A 24,496-nucleotide genomic window follows, 5' to 3' on the forward strand; every position below is an offset into this window, starting at 1 on the left:
ACCAATTTTTGTAAAATCAGTCTAAATTTTTTATCTATGTAGGATTTTAATTTCATCAAGTTTGGGTTAACCAAGTCATGCTTTAAGTGTACAAATTCTCTTAAAAATTTTCCTAATTTCATTCTACTTCATTCCCATTGCTTAATCCATTAAAATCAAGCATACAAGAGTCAAAATTAAGGTTGGTCAAACACCCATGCAAAACATGGCCAAAAATCTGCCATTAATTCTCTTTATTTGTTTCCTACCATGTTTCCCTCCTTTGAAGCAATTCTTAGACAAATTTTTGGCCTCATTAAAGCTCAAAAATAATTTCAAATCTTATAGTAAATCAGCTTGGTCGATGTTTACCTTTTCTTGAATCATTTCAAATTCTTTCCTTACTCATCTCCCTCCAAACTTCCTTGTCTTGGCTAAGTTCTTAAAAGGAGGTTGAGTGATTTTATTTTACCTTCTTGAGTGCAGCTTTCTTGCCCTGTAACTTTGGCCGAAAATTCTAAGTCCTCATCAAGCAAACCTTTTTTGATTTTGTTTTGTCCTCGCTTTTGACCATATTTTAATTGGGTGGAGTTTGCTTGGAGAAATTTACTTAATTCATACTTAATTCATTGAATGCTCAATCTCTCATCTAACTTTATATAAGATCTATATTATTTTATTTAACTTCCTTGATTACATGAGATTATTTAGATGAATTAATTTGATGTGTTTTGAAAGTTAATTTTTCATTTTTTTTCCTCCTCATTCTTATTTTAGTGATTGGAGAGTTTTGCAGCATAATATAAAAAGTGATTTAAAAGTTACTTTGTTACATATAGTTGTGTCTTATAGTTTTTCATGATTGTTTAATCAACTTTAAAGTGCAAGTTGTTCAAATCTCTTATGTTGAAAAGATTACATTCATTATATATTGATGTGTGCTTATTTCATCGTGGATTTCACATAAGCACTCACATAAGCTTCACATGCCAATTTGAGCTCTTGTGTATTTGCTTTGTCAATTATCTTTAGCTTGGGTTGAGTGAAAATCCTTTTAAAATATGAGTAAGCGAGATTAGTTGATTTTACTATTTTATTTTTTCTGTATTGTACTGTCTCATTGTATTTTGGGGTTGTACTTGCCCGATTTAAGAGAGTACGGGAGTGTGGTTGTAATCTTCAATTGATTAGTGGAATTCCTAGTTAGGGGTGACTAAACATGGAAGTAGGCCGATTTTGGGCCACATAAAAATCTTTTCTCCTATATTTTTTTTTCTGCTCTGTTTTACCTGTTTGACTATTTTTAATTGCTTTAATTAAAGTATTAAATACTTTATAATTTAATTTTTTTACAAAATCAAAAATCAAGATTTTTGAATTAAGAAAGAGAAAAATAATTTTTACCCAATTCACACCCCCCCTCTTGGGTGCTATAACATATATCAATTGACATCAAAGCCTCAACTCTTTTGTTTGGCTTAATATTCTATAGTATCACTATGCCACACTCATTTCCTAAATATGCACTAACTAAAGGACAATCCACACATAAACCACCATTGTTAGACAATGTACCTTTCAACCACTAAAAAAATTGTATCAGTACTTTCATTCGTGGTCAAAAATCATACATGTGGCACATATTAACACACCAATATCACACACCTACTATTATATTGAATGGTTTGAAAATTAAAAAAGCATTTGTTGATTGGTATGCTTAAGAAAGAGAAAATGATGAATTGAAGCCAAAGCTTATAATATTTTGTACTATGCTTTAATACTGATGATTACATGAGAATATCCAAGCTTCTTACTGCTAAAGAAATTTGGGATAAATTAATCATCACTTACAAAGACAAATGAATTAAAAGATACTCACATAAATAGACTTGTGCATGAAGATGAACTATTTAGAATGTTAATGTCAGAATGAATAGTAATTGCAATGTAATATAATAAAATAAAAGGGGTTATTTGGCTTGATTAATTTGAAAATTTTTAAAGTCTTAAATATAATATTAAATAAATACATGCCTTTTAGAGATGCATGTTATTTGGTTTAATGTAAGTTAGATGCAACATTTTTTATGATGCCCTTCATACACATGCATTTTAGATGTTAAGTGGGCAATGAGGTTGGTATGATGTGCATGGTTGGCATGACTTTGGTCAAAAATTCTAAGTCCTCATCAAGCATAACTTTTTTTTTTTGGAGAAAGATTTGAAGCTTTTTCAAAGTGTAAAAATCTGATTTTGTTTTGTTCTTGCTTTTGACCCTATTTTAATTGGGTGGAGTTTGCTTGGAGAAATTTACTTAATTCATTGAATGCTCAATCTCTCATCTAACTTTATATAAGATCTATATTATTTTATTTAACTTCCTTGATTACATGAGATTATTGTTATTTCGATGAATTAATTTGATATGTTTTGAAAGTTAAGTTTTCATTTTTTTTTTCTTCTCATTCTTATTTTGGTGATTGGAGAGTTTTGCAACATAATATAGAAAGTGATTTAAAAGTTACTATGTTACATTAAGTTGTGTCTTATAGTTTGTCAAGTGAATCTTCAAATTCTAATTGAGAATATTGCATGATTCTTTAATTACCTTTAAAGTGCAAGTTGTTTGAATCTCTTATGCTGAAAAGATTACATTCATTGTCTATTGTTGTGTGCTTATTTCATTGTGGATTTCATATAAGCATTCAAATAAACTTCACATGCCAATTTGAGCTCTTGTGTATTTGCTTTGTCAATTATCTTTAGCTTGGGTTGAGTGGAAATCCTTTAAAAATATGAGTAAGCGAGATTAGTTGATTTCACTATTTTACTTTTTATATGTTGTACTTTCTCATTGTATTTTGAGGTTGTTCTTGCTAGATTTAGGAGAGTACGGGAGTATGGTTGTAATCTTCAATTGATTAGTGGAATTCCTAGTCAGGGGTGACTAAGCGTTGACGTAGGCTGATTTTGGGTTTAGTTGAACCACATAAAAATCTTTTCTCATATATCCGAGGGAGAGGGGGTTTTTCTTCGGGGCTCGAGAGATTGAATAGATAGGGCCCGCACAAGTTTTGAATTCGCCGCTGGGGAATTCACACAAAAGGGAACGAGGAATTCTCAACGAAAAAAGTGCTCTCTGAACCGAACGTGAAAGTTGTTTTCCATCAGACGGCTGTTCACGTAACTCCACTCTCGGCTTGGATTATATATCCAAAAGGGTCCGCTCTCGGCCATTCCACACGCTGCCTAGCAGAGGCGTGGTCATCTTCAGTGGATTCTCTCTTTTCTTTCTTTTGTAGTAGATGCCGAACCTGCTGCTCAGTGGGCGGTCGCAGCAGCTACATGGACCCCTTCCTTTATGTTGTTGCCAGCGCTTTCCCGGGCCGAGCCGGAATTCCTTATTATCCCGAAAGAAGGCTGCTATCCCCTCGGCCTTCTTCGTTTTCGATGAAAAACAAATCGACATCTCGATCTCCCAAAGCGTTTTCCTGACCCCGCCGCATCCCCCTCCCTTCGTCGAGCCTTTCCTTTCAGAAAGAAAAGAATAAAAAAAAAGCCTCTGGGAAGCAGCAGGGATGACAAAAAGAGGGCGCTTTCCTGTGTTGCACTGAAAAAAGGACAAACGAGAAAAGCGTCTTCTCTTAGGTTTCTTCCTCCCGCTTAGCTTAGCCCGGCCCGCGTTAGAGGGGAAGATTAGCAGAGCGGGAAAAGACAGAGGGAGGGAGAGCTGCATCTTTTTCTATTCGCGAGAACTTCAGGATCGGAGAAGCATTCGGAACGGGCGACGCCTTCAGCAGAAGCAGAAACGATCCAATCCATTCGGGGCTTCGGGGAACAAAAAAACGAACTATTTTGACTTGATTCATATCTTTTTCTTTCTTCAGAGATATTCAGAGATAGATAAGGCGCTAGAGACAATAAATCGATGAACTAGATATATGTATGAATGTCTTCATTTCAAAATAGGAAGAGACCTTTATCTGTCTATGTATCTCTTATTTCATTTTTTTTTTTCTGAAAAAGAACAAGACTAGCGCCTATTTCTTTTGAATAGTGAGATCTGCTCTTTCTCTCAAAAAAATCTGGAGAGAGAGCAGATGCTCAATAGCACCTATATGGAACACTTAGCGGGTCACAGTAATTGGTGATGACATGTGTGGCGATAACAATAGTGGGAAATGTGACATGGTGTATTCAAAACTCCTATTCATTTAATGATTTTGTAATATGCTAAAAATGTACTAAAATGTAAAATTTAAATACATCAACATATTACTTTGGATTAATTTTTTCATCCAACTAAACATAAAAATTTTAACATCTCATGAATTTCTTTTACACTCAAAATATTTTAAATCAACCCACTCCTAAATCAAGCCATGTTAAATCTTATTGATAACATCGGAGGAGCTAAAATGTGCTCAGACAAGTCTGAGAAGATGTTGATGCTGTAATAAGAAGTTCGAGCTATAAATGTTTAAATAATCACGTGAATATGAAAAATTATCTCATATATTTTAATTGAGGAATTTACATGCACAACTCCGAATTCTTATGCATTTACCTATCTCACACTAAACTCTCATTTTACAAACCAAGCACCAAACTTACTTCTTTCATCACTCTAACAATAGTGAAATTCACATTTTTATCCATAGATAGGGCACTCATTTTGTAAAAATGATAGTTTGGGCGTGAGATAAGTAAATATATAAGAATTAGGGGACGTGTATATGAATTTCTAATTTTAATTTTGTTTATTATGAAATTATTTTTGAAGAATGTGTAATCAATAAAGATATAGAGCAGTGCAAATAGTTGTATTCTTATGTAGATGCATTGTATGGGATAAAGTACCGTGAAGAGCAAAATTAGAATCGAGTCATAAATGAAAAATTATTATATACATTCACCGCACGTAAAACTGCATACGAATTTGCCCAAAAAATGTATGATTGTGGGCTAATTTTAAAAATTTAAAAATTTTTAAAATTAATATTAATTAGATGCATTTTTTTTATTGGAGGGCGTACCTACTCCGGATGGAAAAATCGCTCGCCGTCAACACCTAATCCTGTTTCCGTTGCCTGAGCTCCAGCAGGAGCAGGAAAGAGAAGAAGAGGAAAATCGGAAATGATGAATTCCATTTCCGGGCTTTCGATGTATCGTTCTCTTTGCTTTTTCGCTTCTTTTAATCCGAATCCCCTCAAATGTCCACTAATTTCTCTCCGGCGGCACTTGTCGACCTACTCCCTTCGTCCGCCTAGGTGAGCTTCACGACCTCCTTTTCATCTTTCTATAGCCGATGATCCACATGGCGCGTTCTGCAACGGTGAATCTTCTGTTCTACTTGCCCTTAATTGAGAAATTTTCGTATCCTCTAACATTTCCTAGAAATAATTTTCAGCCTCGACTGCGAAATTTCTGCCAGTTTGGAATTTAACAGGATTTGTGAAATTCTTGGCTGAACAGAGTTTAACAGATTTTTCTTTTAAATTTTAGATTCTGATAAAAAAAAATTCGAACAGTTTATCAAGATTTAAGGAGATTTAACAGTTGCCATGGTGAGTCTCATCCTACTTGTAACCAAACAGCTTTATTGTCCTCAAACTGAATCCTTTCTTGCTATCGTTTCTTTTTTGTGTAGGTCAGAGTTGTCGTTCACAGTAGGAACCCACCTTATTCCTCATCCAGCGAAGGTGGCTCATTGTTGTTGAACTTTTTAATACTGAATCATTTTGTCCACCAATTTAACGGCTTCTGAAAATTGATTATATCAAGGCTCATACTGGTGGTGAGGATGCCTTCTTCGTGAGCAGAAGCAATGGGGGTGTTCTGGCCATTGCAGATGGTGTTTCCGGGTTAGCCATCTGACTTTGAAGCCAATTGTTGTGCTTTAACCCTTTATTGTTAAAATTTTCATTTTTGCACAATCAACTGGCAGTTGGGCAGAACGGGGAGTCAATCCCGCGCTGTTTTCCCGGGAGTTGATGGCTAATGCTTCTAATTTTGTCATGGATGAGGAGGTACTTCTATTGTTCAGGGTTGGAATTCCTGTGTCTGAAGGTTATAGAAAGGGTACTTTGCTTTCTCTGTGTATGATGCACCACCATTCATGTTCTCCTTGGTTTAGTGTTTGAAGACAAACTTCTATAGCAGATTTGTCACATCCTCGATCATTTTAGAGTATTAACTATGTCTCACTCTCATTTTTAAATGTCATTAAACGGGTGCTTTGCTTCTTCAGATAGCACCATCCACACTATCTTTGGTCTTCTATTTGAAGTCTTTTTGTGCCTTTGCTGATAACTGTTATAGCATGTTTAAATCTTCCATGATCAGTTAAGGTAATTAGCTATGTTGTTCTTTCATCTGTAAATCATTTTTCTGCATCGGGAACTTGACCACATTTTTTCTATCCTCCATTATCAATTTCATGTAGCCGACCCCACGTAGTGGGATTAAGGCCTTGTTGTTGTTGTTGTTGTATTATCAATGTCGATAAGAAATTTTCTTGCTATTTGTTATGGTATCATCTGTGCCACAACAATGCAGTATGCCCTTGAAAGTATGATATTATTTTACCCACCAAGTCGTAGGTATGGGCCTTGCAGTTTGGTTTAATTTTCTTACAGTGTATTCATGGTCATTACTCAAATAATGGACATCGTATCTTTCTATCACAGATCAACTGTAATCCTCAATTGCTCTTGATGAAGGCTCATGCTGCAACTTCCTCTACTGGATCGGCTACAGCGTAAGCTTTTTTAAACTTACATCGGAAAAATCTCCGTAAGGCTTCAGCCTTCTCGTCTTTCCCACAGTTTTTATTTTGATGACTAGAATGAATATGATTTGCAAGTGTTTCCACATCAACATGCTGTTCTTTACAGTGGCGTACTGTAAAGAAGCTGTTCATGCTTGAAAAGAATATTGCTTTTATCATCTCGTGGATGTACTTTCAATTTTCAATTTTAGTGCATTTGTGCTCTATTTTTTTTTTTAAAACATGTAATATATCTATTTACTTTTTGTTTATATGTGATACCTTTTTAAATGTACTTCGTAGTTCCATTATACTATCATGAGTCACAAGCCTTTTCCTTTTTGCAGTTACTTGCAAATGTGTAAATTTGCTAATCTATTCAGTACCACACAACTACAGATTTTCCTGACCATATAGTTTTTCTTATTTCCAATCTGCTTTAATTTAATGTTGGATATTTTTCTTGGCAATTTCCTCCTCATGTAGAAGTATTGCAAATTTAAATCACTGTTTACCTTTTATGGATGATTTGCGTAGGATTGTTGCCATGCTGGAAAAGAATGGAGTTCTTAACATTGCAAGTGTTGGAGATTGTGGTCTCCGTATTTTTCGGAAAGGTGATTAATGAAATTGTTATTACTTCTATGTTTTTTCTATTTTCTATTGCTTCAAGATTATTTTCTTTCCATTTCATTGTTCTGTAATTTTGTTCAAAATAGGACTATTAGTCTTCTCTACAAGTCCACAAGAACACTATTTTAACTGTCCTTACCAGTTGAGCTCTGAGAAGGCTGGCCAAACATATCACGATGCCATGGTACAAATTTTGACATCTAACCCATTTTCCAATTTTACTTCTGCTGTCTCCCCTGGCTCAACTTTCATAAGTTGCACTTCCATGACAAGGCCATCTAAATTATTTTACATGAATTCTCCTTTAATTTATTCACCTATAAGTGCACTGACTGACATGATTCACATCTTCAATCATGGTTGTGCGAACATTCTATGTTCCTTCGGGCATTTTCTTTCATATGTACCTTCAATTATTTTAGATCTTGAGTTAATAATAGTAACCGGCACTTTATGTTTTGCTAGCATTTGCTTAAATTTTGATTGACATGGAGCAATGAAAACATTTGGTGAACCTATTGCTATTGGATGGAACATATCATGCGTTATACTTTGTTTTTTCTGAAAATCCCAAAATTTAAGTCAACATAAACTCAAAAAGTTAGTATTGAGGTACACAAACTGAAATATAACTTTTTTTAAGTAGCTTATATATTTATTTTAGTTGTAACTTTAATATTGGTAGTTTCTTATAGTAAAACATGCTTATGATGTCTCTATCATGAGAGTTGATTATAATTTCTTGGAATATTTTTTTATACAGTGAAATTACTGTTGTGGCTGATGTTTGAGGTTGGATTGAAGTTTCCTAAATCTATATCTGTGGCCAACTTAAATGTTTGATGTACTAATATAGAATTAGGTATACTGTTGCAGTTCATTGGTTAGATGGTGGAAAGGTTGGATGCCTATCCTATTCCTTATTTTCCTATGATTGGTTTTGGTAAAACACTGCTTTTTATCTGAATTATCTCCGTAGGAGGAATAATTATGAGTTTGGATGGTTTGGAAATATGCTAATTGAATAATGTTTTGGTTTCAGTGGTTGGTATTTGATGGGGTTTCTGAGCTTGACTGAAATTTATTGCAATTCTTTATTGATTTAACCAAATGAATATTTTTTGCTAGATTTTTATGTGAATTTGAGGAAATTTATGATTATAAAAGGAGACCTGAAGCATTTAGCATTCATTCAAGTAATTTTTGAATAGTTTTTTAGTTGGATGTGCACTTATTTTTAGGGTTCCTCTTGTATGACATGGTAAAATAGATAGTAAAAACAAAATTTTCATGGGAATCAATCATAAAAAAAATCCTCGTTATTTGTCTGAGTATCGACAATTTTGGATTTTTGTATAGAACATGGTCTCATAATGGGTTAGTGTTTGAAGGTGGCATAAAATTGATCTCAATATCTCAGTTATGTAGGATGCTTGATAAGCGAATGTTTAAAAAGAAGTGCATGAAACCAAGTTTCAAATCGGGCAAATGCCTACATCGAGTCCATGCCAAATATTGATAAGGGTACACCTCCAACTTGTATAAGGTCACTTATTGAATTATTTTAGCTCCAGATACTTAAAAGAAAAGTTTTAAGACTAGCTCTTTTCATTTCTGGATGAGAAGTAAATGGTATAAAGGGTTTGATATGTTGAAATTAACTTTGGCCCCTTAGATCTGTTGAAATTAACTTCTGAAGTCACATCAGTTCCGAACATTCCAATACAACAATTTGGTATGTTAAAACAATTGTTCCACAAAAAATATAGAAAAATCAATATGTTGCCAGTTAATTTTAAACATACAATTTATCCTTACATATGTATGAGAAGGTGTATTTCATTTTATAAAAAGTTAAAAAGATGATATTTTTGATGTAATATGAAAGATTTAGGTGGCAAAAATATGAAAGTGAAGTGATACCGTTCTAGAGCTTCTAAAAGGTATTTAGGAAGGGGATTTAGCAGGGAGGAGGTTGTGGAATAGTGAGACAATGAAATTTGATGGCGTTTGAAAGAATGTAGAAATGACAAATATGTTGTTGGACAACAGGTGAGATGAGTACGACGGTTGTTCCGGTTGAAAATAGCACATAAAACTCCGAATCCGTGATGTTCAGGCTGCGAGGAGGTTCCACCATATGTTCCCGAGCAAGATACATATACACTATATGCAAAAGGAGAATGATACAACACTCCGAAGAGCATAACACAGAGTAAAGTATCTCAATTCATAAAATCAACAAAACTAATGTCTCAAAGAGCTAAAACCAAATATATAGAAGTTCACTATCAATAAATAACCTAAATTAGAAAATAAAGAAAAAAGAAGGAAAAAAAGGAAAAAATGAAAATAGAAAAGGTTGAAATAGGTAATGTTCCGCTCGACTGTCAATCCCACCATCGCAATATTCTGCGATCCCACGTTTGTGCTCTATCGTGGAATAGCGAAATGCCTGCAAACTTCCTATACACGGGATCGATTTTGCGATTGTGGGATTGATTCCGCAATTGTGGAATCCTACTATTACGGGATCACGGGAGACCGTCACGAAGTTTAGGTGTAAGATACGTAAAAATAGAGTAAAAGCCCATAAAACTAGTCTTCTGTCTAAAATTGCAAATTAAAGAAACTACTAGGAACTCTACAACCTAAGCATGTACATATAAACTGATTTTTAGTGGCAAGGAGATGCAAAACAAATGCATTAGCAATTGATTATTGGCACCAAATAAAACTTTAAAAATATCTTCAGCATAATACAAATGCCCCTTAATAAGTAATTCAAAAGATTTGATTTATTTTTCTAGCAATGAGTATATCAAGGTTTCTTACTACACTTCAGAATTAATATGATAGAATTTAGAATGAAAATGTTAATGGCTCATAAATCACATAATAAATGAATCATTCTTTAATTTCATAATTTTCTTTACAAGAAAAAAAAGTTAAATGAAGAGAAATATATATGCTAATGAATGAAATATATGGCACACCAAAATGTAAAAAGAACCTTGAATTTAACATTCTCGTAAAGTTGTTACCAACAACATCTTTATAGAAGATCTCATAAAGCTTTGGCAGAGACGACTCCTTCAGGGTACAGCCTCGACCAAGATAGAGTGATGCGGACCGAAGCCCCGTGGCCGAGATAGAGAAGTGCGAATAACTCAGGCAGATCTACTTTGGCTTGGCGGCAACATAGATGCAAAGGCCAGCCACTTGGGAGCTTGTTTAGATTTGGCCTTCAAGCAAGAGATTTGTCTGTCAAAAATCAAGGAAGAGGCGAAGGCGAGCTCTCTGCGTGCTTGTTTGATTTCGGCCTTCAAAGCAAGAGTATAGTCTGCTTTATTTTTTGCAATAAACGAAAGGGATTTCGTGGGAGCAGAGACGAAAGGATTTCCCGATAAATTTCTTTTTCGCTTGGTTTGAGAATAATTAATTTATGTTGCAAAACTTCTTTATCATAAATCTTATTTACCTTATAAATTCATAGCATTTTTATTTTACGACACACCACATATTAAAATTTTTAAAACTCATGTATTTATTTTATAGTACCCCACTAAAACTATCAACCAAATGACCCCTTAATGTTACATAGAGTTAAATGAAAAAACTTTTAAAAGAAAAATATTTATCTATATCTTTTTCTTTCTTGATTGTTTTCTAAATGAATTTAATTCATTTAAGAAAGAGCCCAAAGCTTTTATGGAATGCATCAACAAAGTTGAAGATTGACTGTTGAATTATGATATTATTGATGATCCTAATTTTATACTCTCTAGGTATTCTCCAAATTTGTGATCCAACATCAAACAAAAGATGACATATAACTACATTTCATAACTCGAGCATGCTTTTCAACTTGCATTAGATACTAAAATTGTGTGTTTAATAAAATTAACTATATATGTAGGTAGTGAATCATTTTGTCATTGCGATCAAGTACAATCTATTTCACATGTTACTTCTAAGGGTGTTATTACCTTCTTTGTCAAAAGGATAATAAGGGAGAGTCAAATGCATCTACACATTCATCAAAGATTTGTATAAAAGCATGTTTTAAGTGTTACTAAATTGATCGTTATGTTATTGAGTTTTCCAATAATAACATGCATATAAATGTAGAGGAATATAATTAAATTAATGATATGATTATTTTCATGAGTTCAAAGAAGATATCCGTAATATTGAGGTTGTTTTAGTTGACAATTCCTTGAGTGTCACTCGTTGTATCCTAATAACTTCTAAAGTTTAATTTATTTAGAGGATGACTACAAAATTTCAAATTTACTTTAAACATATGAAATACAAACTCATTGTTAATAGTGAAGACTGCATGAATGCCATATCTATGATTGCTTTGAATTGAATAAACTTGAAAATTAAATCGTATCCACAAGCATATATTGTAGTTTGTGTGGATATTTCTATCTATGAGGTTTTTAGTATTGATTCAATAACATGTGTATATTAATTGAATTATGTGTGATGTGTTAATCATGAACATTGATCGTACTATTTTATTGAGTATGATAGACCTTTGCTTTTTGATCTAGTTGTTACTCTTTTTGAGTGATCTAATATATTTGCTTTCAAGACTATTGAGAAAATGACCATTTTTAACCTTATGAGGCCAAATGGTAAATCTAAATTTATATAATTATCTAGTGCTCCTAATGAAGTTAAAAGCCTACATATTTTTGATTTGTTACACATTTGGGTGATCTAATATGTTTACTTTCAAGACTATTGAGAAAATGATCATTTTGAGCCCTAAAGGCCAAATGGTAAATCTAGATTTTCATAATTATCTTGTGCTCGTAATGAAGTGAAAAGTTTGCATATTTTGAGTAAGCTTGTATTTGAGAAATATAACATAGAAGAGGAGTGATTTATACTTTTTTGGTTATTTATTTGAATAATGTAGTGCCTAAAATTGTGATTTTGTCTGATAACAAGTGTTGCCTAACTTAAAGAAATTTTTTTCTTAATGAGGATACATAGTATGCTTTTAATTTAGTTCCCAAATCATTATTGTTTGATTTCTCTCATTATAGGATGAATCTAATAAAACATGTTAAACTTATAATGTAGAGTGATGATTTACTTAAGAAGAGATTTATGATATAAAGCATGAGTCCTTAAATTTTACCAACTTTTCTCACCAAAGGAGGATGCCAGTTAGAGAATGTGAAGACAATTAAACTATTAATTTTATAATTCAACAAATATGAATTTCTTATACCTTGTTTTGATGATATGCTATATATGGCCGAATAGTTTTGTTATATTTTATAAGATTGATTTGGGAAGTCATTACCATCATGTTAGAACTGGGAAGGTGATGAATTGAGAAGTATTTTTAAAACTAAAGATGGATTATATGATTGGTTGGTGATGCCATTTGGATTACTTATTGCTTCTAGTATTTTTATGAGAATAATAAGCCATGTCTTGGGATCTTTCTTTGAAAATTTTCTTATTATTTATATTGATGATAATTTAGTTTATTGCAAGACAAGAAAACATAATTAGATGTTATAATTTTAGAATTTATATTTGAATTTGATAAAGTATGGATTTTAACTCCGTTTCTTATCTTCCAAGCTTTTATTATGCCTTGGGACAGATATCTATTGATCTTTATATGATTAAAGCAATTAATGAAGTATTAAAAACTACTTTTGTGCATGATATTTATAGTTATCACGGTTAACTATCTTTAATAGGACATTTATTAAAAGATTAAGTTTGTTTGACTTCAAGTACAAATTTTTTGAAGAAAGAACAATTTGAATGGACTAAAATTGTTGATTTTGCTTTTACTAAAATCAAGGAGAGATTAACATGCTATTTTAGCTGCTCAATTTTATTTAGATGCATGATGCTTTTTATGATGCATCATAAATTATAATCGGAGGAGCGATGAGTCAAGCAAGACAGTTGTTACATTTTTTTTTAGGTAAATTTTGAATGAAGTTAAGCAAAAGTATTGAAACTATGATCGAGTTATGCTTTTCTACAAGTTCTGCACTATTGAAAATATTATGTGTTAGAATTTTTGTTATACTTTGATCATCAATCTTTGAAATATTTTAGTTTTTAATAGAACAACAACAACAACAACAAGCCTTTATCCCACTAAGTGGGGTTGACTACATGAGTCCTTTTTCTCCATTGCGTCCTATGTAGTCTTAGTTCTTTATAGAAGTTGGGGCAAAAGTATGTTAAATGACCCAAGCTTTTTAAGGAATAAATTTTTTTCTTTAAATACCATGTTAGAATTGAGAATAAATATGTTGATTCCTTAAATAAAGTTCACATCTATCTGCATATAATGCAAGTTGACTAATTTTGATCTTATAAAAGAGAAATATGTAACTTTCAAAGATTTTGTTGAGATTTATAAAGACATAAATGATATATTTTATTTTCTAAATAAATACTACTTTAATGAAGATTGTTATTTATTTAAAGATATTAATCTATGTACAATCTATTCATAAGAGATTTTTTTTAATTTTGTGGTTGCATTATAGGATGTTATTGGAAATTTTGGTAAATATAAAATCATTCAAGTGACTTAGGATAGGCGTTTCTTGACTAAGTTTGAATAGAGATGTGGTATCTTTTAGTTCACAATAAAGGGCTCCCCAGTCTGCCTAATGTAAGAAAAGTAGTATATGATTGCATCCTCCTTTATCAATTCCACATACTTCATAGGACGCTGTATGGACTTTATATTAGGTTTTGCCGCAAACTTTATGAAAATATTTTATTTTTATAGTGATAGATCATTTAAAAAAAAAGACTCATTTTGGTGAATTTCATGAAATTATCCATGCATCTCATGTTATTAGAATATATTTTAATTAAGGGGCATTTACATAAATAGCACACAATTCTTATGTTTTTACATATCTCACACCTAAACTTTCATATTACACAACACTCAAATCTTGAATATTACATCAAAAGTAGCACTATTACCACTTTTTAAAATTGAAGTACACATTTTGATGCATACGTTTAAAACACCAAAAGTGCTATGTATGTAAATATTGAAGTTTAGGTGTGATATATGTAAATACATAAGAATATATGTAAATACATAAGAAAGAATTGTGTGCTATGTATGTAAATTTCCTTTTAATTAAATGTTTAAATTACATGGCCTACTTAAAATAATTTTTTATAGTCATGATATAAAATTTATTAGTTATTTAAGAAAAAAAAACTAATTGGAATAAACTATGAACATAATTTAATTTTCTTAAAAACTATTTTGAATATATATATATATTTTTTCGTCAAAGGTATCACATCAAACTATGATCTACGTATTATTTGTTTGTTTGTTTTTCTCATTTGGATGGCTTGTTCTTTTTTCTTATTTGAATAATTGAAACATGGATGGCTGAGATAGTGGTGTAGTTATAAGATGGTTTGTAAGTGGTTTGGCATAGATTCAAGCTAGTTTGGCTATATTTAATCTCATGTTCAAAAACTACGTACCAGGCTATAATTATATTACATCAATTCGGCCTTCAAGGGAAGTTACTAAGGCCTTTGTTTTGGATTGGTTAATTACATCTATAGTTTATTCGTAAGAGTTTTACATGGTTTGATTATAGTTATTTCATGTGAAATAGCTATATTTATTTTCTTATTAATATTTGCATGGAGAACTTTATTGTTGTTTGTGTGGACAGTCTCTGTGTGGGGACTCTACCGTTGGTCTTATGGAGGTTTGTGCTGCCATTATCTATTTCCACTGGTTCTTACTTGGAGGACTTCATGAATTTGAGTTCTCCATTATTTACGCTATTTTGTTTGCCCTCCTACTTAAATGTTCTATTTAGCTATTCAGGCTTTCATACAATAAAGGCTTCATAAGATTTTTATATAGATGTTTGAATTTTGGATATAACCTGAAGTTTGAATTTTGGGATTACCAAAAATAGATTGGGCTAATTTGTGCCGACCATATCTACTACTCTAGAGTACAAAGAATCTATCAATAGATATTTAGTGGCATGTAATGAACAAGTTTAACTTGAATAAAATTCAGGTTGACTTTTGAGATTACCAAAATTAGATTGGGCTAGTTTGTGCCAACCATATCTACTACTATAGAGTATAAAGAATTTATCAATAGATTTTTAGTGGCATGTAATGAACATGTTTAACTTGAATAAAATTTCTTTTTTAATTTTAATATTATGAGGCCATATTAATTACATCGTGTATGATAAACTTGTGATTACCTGATTTCGGTGGTTGTCATCTCATTGTACTAATGTGAGATCTGAACTTTTTCTTATTTTGGTTCTTTCATTCTTTATTCTTATTGCATCTATATAGTTTGATATTGGTTTGTTAATGTTATTGATTTGGTTCAAAATTTGGCACTTCAAAATTTTATTTTATGATTGCTTGCTAATTTTATGTTGTTCTAATTTTTTGTTGATTTTTATCAAATAACTTTGATTATTTCATCATCAGTTAGGTTTTAATTCAATTAGTATCAGTTTATATTTTAAAAAAAACTAGTGGTTGAATTATTTGGTTGTTTATGAAGTAGGAACCCTCAATTTCTTTTTTGTATTAGTTCTTATTGCGTATGCAGGATGTTTCTTTTGGTGATCTCTTTTTCTTTTTATACTCTTTATATAATAATTTGGTTTGCATGTATGATTGGTATTTATCAAATTTGATGAAATCTTAATTTCTACAATGATTTGATTTTAAATTGATTGAATGATGTTTATGTTTTTAAATTTCTTCACTTTATAGTGAGTGACTATTAAATTATTATTGTTGTGGATTTCTTCATGTTTTTGTTTTGATTCAATTATTATTAGAATCCATATTAAAAAAAATTCATTTATGAATTTGGATGTCCTTGAGTAATTTTCATGAGTCCATTTGAATAGGTATCTTCTCAATCACTCATTTAGTGGAAACAACAACAACAACAACAACAAACAAAGCCTTAATCCCACTACGTGGGGTCGGCCAAATGAATCCTTTTTCTCCATTGCGTTCTATTTATTGTCATATTTTCATTTAGTTCTAATAAATTAAGATCATTTTTTATACAATAAGGCCAAGTCTTCTTAGGTCTACCTCTACCTTTCTTACCATAAGTTGAATTTAAAACATCTATTCTCCTCATCGGATCATCAGATGGTCGACGTTTAATGTGACCAAACCATCTATGACGACTATCTTTAATTTTGTGAGTCATTGGAGCTACACCAACCCTATCACGGATATATTCATTTCGCATTTTGTCTCGTAAGTGTAAAGCCACTCATCCACCTAATCATTCTCATTTCGGAAACATTAATTTAGTATTATGCTTCTCTTTTAAAGATCAACATTCAACACCATAGAGCATTGCAGGTCTCACCATCATCTTATAAAATTTTCTTTTCAGTCTGATCGATACTTTTCTATCACACAAAAGGCTCGAAGCATTACTCCTCCACTTCAACCAACCTTCAACCAACCAACTTGAATTCTACTATTAACATCCCTATCTATATCACCATCGCTTTAAAAAACAGACCCGAGACTCAATGGATCACATCTTTTAATAATTTGTCACCCAATGTTGCACTTTTATCACTAGAGCTAATACTACTAAAATTACGTTCCATGTATTCAATTTTAGTTCTACTCAAATATTTTAGTTCTACTCAAAGTATTCAGTTTTAGTTCTACTCAAATGAAGGCTTTTAAACTCCAATGTAAACCTCAATAATTCAAGTTTTTCCTGGGCTTTTTTCTCGACTTATCCACGATAAGGATATCATCAGCAAAAAACATACACCAACATACATCCTCTTGTAAATGTCCAGTAAAACCATCCATAACTAAAGCAAAAAGATATGGGCTTAAAGTCGATCCCTGATGTAACCCAACAAAAATAGAAAAATATTTGGCCAATCCTCCTTCAGTTTGAACACAAGTAACAACTCTAGTATACATATCTTTAATGACTTGAATATAAGTCATATCAACACCTTTCTTCTTAGGAACTGTCCAAAGGATATCTCTTGGTACTTTATCGTAAGCTTTTTCTAAATCAATAAAAATCAAATATCGATCCTCCTTATTATTTCTGAACTTCTCCATCGAGCCTTTCAATAAATGTATAGCTTCTATAGTAGACATGCCCAACATAAATCCAAATTGATTATGAGAAATCTTTGTAATACGTCTTAACCTTTGTTCAATTACCCTCTCCAATAGCTCTCCATAATTTTAAAGTATGACACGTCAATTTAATTCCTCTATAATTTGCACACTCTTGTGTATCCCTTTATTCTTATAAATGGGGACCAAAATACTTTTCCTCCACTCTTCAGATATCTTTTTAGTTTTTAAAATAATATTAAAGAGTTTAGTAAGCCAAGAAACTTCCAAATCTCCTAAATATTTTCGTACTTCAATTGGGATATCATCAGGTTCTACAGACTTTCCACCTTTGCTTTCTTTAAAACCTAATCAACTTCTTTTTTACTAATGTTATGGTAAAAATAGTAAAAATGAAATGTTTTATAGTAAAAATGAAATGTTTTATTATTATTAACTATATTAAAATCGCTAAGGTGGATTGTATTTCCAAAAACTTCATTAAAAAGTATCAAAATAACACACCCACTTATGTTGAATATATGTTTTTAAGAAAAATACTTTTTGATTTTCATCTTTAATACACTTTACTTGAGTGAAATCGTTACTTTTCTTTTCTCTTTGTTTGGCTAATTTATATATATATTTACACCCTCCTTAGTATCTAATCTATTATAAAGATCACTAAAAACATAATTTCTAGCGTCACAGATTGTTTTTTTATACTCTATGCGAACCGTTTAATATTTTTCTCAGTTCTCTAAGCTTTTACATTAAAACCAATTTTTAAAGAAAACCAATTTTTATTTTATCTTTTCTTGCACATTATTATTCCACCACCAACTATTTTCATTTATAGAAACTTTTTTTTATTCTCCAAGTACATCTTTTGCTACTTGTTTAATAGTTTGTTCTTTATCTCACATAGCATTTGATTCTTCATGAACATCCCAAATTTTATAATCCCGAATTTTACTCATAAAAATAATTTTATTTGTGTCTTTTAGGTTCCCCCATCTAATTCTACGATGATGAATTATAATATCAGTTCTTCATCTTCAAATCTAAAACTAATAATCAATGTTAGATACTTAAATTCTCACTTGGAATGATCTTACAATCTTTACAATCTCGATAATCTCTTCTTCTCATAAGAAAATAATCAATTTGTTTTTATTAGATCATTCTTATAAGTAATAAGATGCTCATCTCTTTTTTTGAATAAAATATTAGTAATAACAAAATTATACACTAAAGCAAAATCTAAAATGGTTCTACCTTCTTCATTAGTCACTCTAAACTGTAGCCACCATGAATATTTTTGAAATCTTCTACCACTCTATCGACATGTCCATTTAAATCTCGTCCAACAAGAATTCTTTCTTCAAGAGGTATCATCTGTATTAAGTCTTCTATATCATTCCAAAATTTATCTTTAGACCCTATATCTAACCCTACTTGAGGGGCATAAGCACTTATAATATTAAAAATCTTAGTATCAATAATAATATTAAGTGTTATAATTATATCTCTAACTCTATTAATTTTTACAACATTATCTTTCAAGCTCTTATCTATAATTACACCTAAACCATTTTAACACCCACACCATTTCTACTGCGACTTTTACTAGAATACCAAAGTTTAAAACCTAAGTTATTAATCTCCTTTGTTTTTCTCTAACCCATTTAGTTTCTTGAATGCATAAGATATTAATTTTTCTATGAATCATGATATTAACTAATTCTATTAATTTACCGTTGGGATTACCTATATTCCAAGATCCCATCCTTATATTAGCTTCATTAATTTCGTGGACTAACTTCTTTACCCGCATTCGTCCGAATGTGTGAACCCTTGCTTATTTGACACTACACTCGGACGCCGGTGTAGTGGTCCTTGCTCCCTTTTCACTATATTCAGATCATACAACTCGTCGTTTCTATGGGACACCCTAACTCTTACACAATGATCAAAATGACTCGAGTCATATTTTTTTCGACAAATTTTATGCTGACTATCGACCACTTAACGCAACTTTTCACTTTTAACATCCGGGCTTAGGGCAGGCAATGACAGTGCTTAGTGAAAAAAACAACAAATATATATATATTTTTTAATGTCAAATTTCATGATTACTTGCGAGTCATCAACTAGAGGATTTCTTGTTGTTTTGGTTTTTAAGAGAATTTTATTCCAAAAATAGATGCAAAAAGTTTAACGCTAAACTTAAAAAAGCGCGTCCGCTGGAGTGTGTTTTCAGCTGTGTAACAGTAGAACTATTTTGACCTTTGCATTGGCATAAATCTTCTGAGATGACATAAGTGCTATCCTTATCTTAGAGCCTATTTACTTTTATATTTTGACAAACATTCCTCTTTAAACATATGTGCAGGTCTGCAGTGTAAAATTACTCGAAGGGGATACTATAGTCATGGGATCTGATGGATTTTTTGATAATGTGTATGACCATGAAATTGTTGCCATAATTTCACAATTTAAAGATGCTGCAGATGATGGTAAACCTTATTTTACGTTGATTGTTTGATCAAACTATGCTTTTGCTCTATTTAAACTTCCATTTTTGTTTCCCTCTTCAGCAAAGATACTAGCAGATCTAGCAAGCACACATTCCACAGATGCGAACTACGATTCACCATACTCATTTGAAGCCAGAAGTAGGGTATGCTTTTTCTTCAAATATTTAATTTTTTTCAAGCTATTAAAGTATGAATTTTTCTATTAGGCCTGCTTCTATCTTATATGTAGTATAGAAATCCAAAAGAGAAACTAACTGGAGAACTCTATTCATCTTATGTTCCCTGTGAAACTAGGGCAGTCAAGTTGATTGGGTTGACCATATGGCCATGAACATAGCTCTCTAAAAGTTATAATGGGTTGGTCTAAAAAAGATTTAAATTTAATCCCAACAATTTTTGTTAAGTTACTAGGAATCAAGGTAAAAAAATTGAGTATTTTTTACTCATAAAAAGCTCGTCCAATAAATCACATGTTCTTATATTATAAAATAAGTTATGTAAATATAATTAATTTTGAGTTAGCTCGAATAAGTTTTCATCAAGGCATTTTAAATTTAAAAATAATCAAAATAATTTTGCTGTCAAATATCTTGTTTCAAACTTAAATTAGATGTATGAGTTGATTTTGATTAGTGTGATATAAAGTGCATTTTAAAGTCCAAAATGGGGTTTGAAAGGCTTCAAGAGAAGAAATTAGATACTTTTGAACAACCCATTTGACGCTCCCTAAATAAAACTAAAATTTCTATTTTTTTTAATTTTTTTAATTAATTTATTTTTCATATGGATACCACTTGCTAAGACTTAGAGAACTCTAGAACTAAGAGAGAAAAATCATTAAAAGTTTAGCACGTGTTTGCAGGGGTATGATATTCCACTCTGGAGGAAGGTTCTTGGTCAGAAACTAACAGGTTCATTGAAATCCATGTGCTAAAATAAAATAAAAAAAAAAAAACCATGCATTTTTATCATTTCCGCTTCATTTCCGCTAAAACCACATCTCATTGCGGTTTTGATGCTTTAGGTGGTAAACCAGACGATATTACTGTTATTGTTGGTCGCGTTCAAAACTCATGAGTTGCACAGATGTTATTTGGAGGAATTCTATGCAGAGGAATCGCTTTAGATCTCATTCAATTGATTTTGTAGATTTGTGTAAATTTTAATTATTCCATGTCATTAGAACTACAATTGTCATGAAATGCAAAATTGCACTCGCAACCATTATTTGAAGGACAACAAGAACTACTCATTTAATTTCCAGTGCAAACATATATATATATATATATATAATCTCGATTCCATTTGTTTTAGACAACTTTTTCGTTGAATGACATTTCCAAAAAAATTAGCTTTATTTGCAATTGCGTTGTTTTACACTGAGCTATTAAAAAACTGTTTTTCATTCACTCTGTCATTCATCCAACCCAATCATTATTTAGCTGAAACTATAGTGCTTAGGCACCTTTTATTTTTGTTTCTTGTATGTATGAGTAGGCCTCATGAAATTATTTTGACTCGGTATGCATTATTTGAGCAAGTATTGTATGATAGAGGCAACCATTGGCTGCAAATAAGAGCAGAAGTGCTAGAACCAAATGGTCTGCTTGATTATTAAGCTGATCTTCGAGATGAGAGAAATATACATTTATGTGTGTTCATATCTAGTTTATTTTGGTTGAGTTCCAATAAAACTTCGCTTGTCAGAAAATCTAAATTAAGATGAGACTGAACACCCTTTACATGGGGCATCACTAAGAAACCGATTGAAATCAAATCAAATAGGTTTGAGTTGACTTTGAAATTGACAGACGTACCAAGTAACTTTTAGGTAATATCCACATGTTCCTTATTGTATAGTCTTTGAGTTATTTGTAGAAACTGATACTTAAAAATAAAAAAAATAATAATAATAAAAATAAAAAAAATGAAAAATTGAAACATCAAGATAATCACCTCTATGGTTATATTTAGGAGTTGTATGTCAATTCGAACCACTTGAATGATACGATGAAATTAGAGAGCAAAAGCGAGAGGCAACACAGAAGGAAAAAGAAGAAGGAAGAATCGTGAGTAACCCTAGCTTGCAGGGGAGGATTTGTACCTTGTTGTCGACACCGCAATCGGTCGAGAGAAGGGAAGATGGTGCCTTGAACCTGAAAAAGAAGCTCTAGCTATGCACGTGCATGAATTGGGTTGAGTGAGAAGTCGTGTTTGGGGTGCAATTGCTTGCAGGTGACGAGTCAACTGTATAAGGTTGTGTTGGCGTCTAGGTCGAGGAAGGTTTTGAATCAAAGACAAAAAGCTTAGGACAACTTTGACACGTGTAATGGAACATTGTAGTCATGCTTGTGTCCTCTGTGCACGTGGGAAGAATGAAGAGGCTTGCGTGTGTGGGAGGCTTCAACACCTCGTGTGAGCCACTTCGTGCAATGGTGGAAGAGCTGAAGCCAAAGCCTAGTGATCCTTACTGCCTGGCATGCATATCTTGTGGGAAGAAGAAGAAGAGGAGGCAAAGGCTTACAGGTTTGTTCCCGTGCAGGAGATTAAGTCGAATTGAGCAATTTTAGCTTAAGGGAACACCGAACTGAGCATCTATAAGGTGAGTTTGGGCTTTATCTTATTAATTGATGAATTATATATATATATGCTTATTTATTAAATTTTATTGGTGGGTTTCATTATTTCAGAATTGAAGCTATAGAAGTTTTAGATTGGAGGGAGATTGAGATCAGTTTTTGTGCAAAAGAGGAAAAGATAATGATATGTGTGAATTATATGCAATAACTGTCTAAGTTTTCTGCAAATTTCTCTATTATTGGTTTCTTTTTATGCTTTTCCAGGTGTTTTAGTGTAATGTGCATGTTAAATGGACTTTTGAAAACTTAAAAACATCTTAGCAGAACCTTGGATCCCAAATGAAACCATTTAGTGCCACCTAGGAAACTCCAGCGCATAGGTTTAATACCGTGCCCTTGTGCCAACAAGGGACGCAAAGGCACCTTTCTTCTCAATTTGCTCGTGCCATATAGAGTCTAGTTGCATCAAACCCATCCCCCCACCTCACCTTTCCTTTTAATGTGCTAAGATGCCAACAAGGGAGTTGTAGGCACCCTGCTTACATATGAGGCCTAGCGCCGCTTTGAGTGTTTATTTGCTCTTCCAATCTAAGCACGAGACAATGCTAACTGAGCCATCAGAACTCCTGCACCGCACTTCAAAACCTCGATGCTGACGAACTAACTAACAACATTTAGAGGGGTTTCGCTCCACTGCAAATCTGAACTGTTGATCCGTGGGATTGAACTCTACAAAAGCAAAATTTCTGAAGACGGGCTGCTCTCTCTTTGGTCTTCGACCTCTTGTTCTTCAAGGGCTCTTCTAAAGTTTTTCTGTGAGTGTGAAAGCGAGCGATTTTGTTGAGAGAATGGAGAGAAACTTTGTGAACAACATATGGAGAAGGATTTGTGCACAACAAATTGAAGATATTTCAGGGTATACTTTGTGTACGTTTTCTTTCTCAAACTCTTTGTAATTGCTTTGATCTGAATGAAACAAAGTTTAAAATTTGTGTTTTGAAAGCATGGATAGGAACTAAAATTTATGTCTCTCCTAATTTGATGAATAAAAACTCTAGGTTTTGATGACTATTATGACTAGATCTATTTCATATTTTGGTGTGATTTTTATGTTTCTACACTTCATTTACATGCAAACTAGCCACATGACTTGCTAAAATATTTTGTGAACTTTGAGATGCGGAAGTATTCATAGTGGAACATCTAGGATAAACTTCATTAGACTAAGAGAATAAAGAAATTTCTCATGGTTTAGTGATATCGTCTAGGGATATATTTAAACTTGGGGATTTCACTAGATTTAAGGAACTAAATAAACTAGTGGATTGTACTAGCTTCCTTTATGCCACCAGATGGCGGTAAGGAAGAGGCTTGCCCCTAGTAGCCACCAACTTAATGTCACTTGATCAATCTCAGGTTTTTAGGAAATTAATTATAATTTAAAAGATTCGGTGTAAAAGCGAGTTAAATGAGTTGATCAATCTCAGGTTTTTAGGAAATTAATTAAAAGATTCGGTGTAAAAGCGAGTTAAATGAGTTGAAATAAATTTGAAAAGAAGATCTATTAAAAAAAATGAAGAAATGACATGATAAAAAACTTATTAGGAAAAAAACTTGAGTCTAGACAAGAGGCGTTATTATACAACTCATGATTGAAATTATTTTTGGAAAACATAAGTTTAGGTGGTCGAGACCATTTATTGTATTTAAGGTTTACTCTTTTAATAGTGTGGATATTGAAGATAAAAAGAGTGTTAGGGTGTTTAATGTGAATGGTCAAAGGCTTAAATTGTATCTAGGGGTGATAAGATTGGCCTTAAAGAAACTTTGACTTTAGGTCTACC

The 24,496-nt window shown here is 32.2% G+C and overlaps 1 protein-coding gene across 1 annotated transcript; it reads left to right on the forward strand.

Moving 5' to 3' along the window:
• The first annotated feature begins 5,029 nt into the window (after positions 1–5,029).
• On the forward strand, positions 5,030–21,338 carry LOC110025786 (probable protein phosphatase 2C 1). The gene is made up of 11 exons (XM_020726441.1): positions 5,030–5,252; positions 5,633–5,684; positions 5,767–5,846; positions 5,930–6,011; positions 6,672–6,742; positions 7,289–7,368; positions 7,471–7,568; positions 19,929–20,052; positions 20,134–20,216; positions 20,936–20,984; positions 21,098–21,338. The coding sequence occupies exons 1-11, from the start codon at positions 5,119–5,121 to the stop codon at positions 21,148–21,150; spliced, it is 906 nt and encodes a 301-aa protein (XP_020582100.1). The 5' UTR covers positions 5,030–5,118; the 3' UTR covers positions 21,151–21,338.
• The last annotated feature ends 3,158 nt before the right edge of the window (positions 21,339–24,496 follow it).

Source organism: Phalaenopsis equestris, unplaced genomic scaffold (assembly GCF_001263595.1).
Source record: "Phalaenopsis equestris unplaced genomic scaffold, ASM126359v1 Scaffold000330, whole genome shotgun sequence".
Classification (NCBI taxonomy): domain Eukaryota; kingdom Viridiplantae; phylum Streptophyta; class Magnoliopsida; order Asparagales; family Orchidaceae; genus Phalaenopsis; species Phalaenopsis equestris.

What these genes read in the sequence shown, in the direction of transcription:
- LOC110025786 (XM_020726441.1), top strand. Translation starts at nt 5,119, where the DNA reads ATGATGAATTCCATTTCCGGGCTTTCGATGTATCGTTCTCTTTGCTTT. An exon ending in TACTCCCTTCGTCCGCCTAG is followed by an intron (nt 5,253 to 5,632) that starts GTGAGCTTCACG and finishes TTTTTTGTGTAG; the next exon opens with GTCAGAGTTGTCGTTCACAG. An exon ending in TCTACTGGATCGGCTACAGC is followed by an intron (nt 6,743 to 7,288) that starts GTAAGCTTTTTT and finishes TGATTTGCGTAG; the next exon opens with GATTGTTGCCATGCTGGAAA.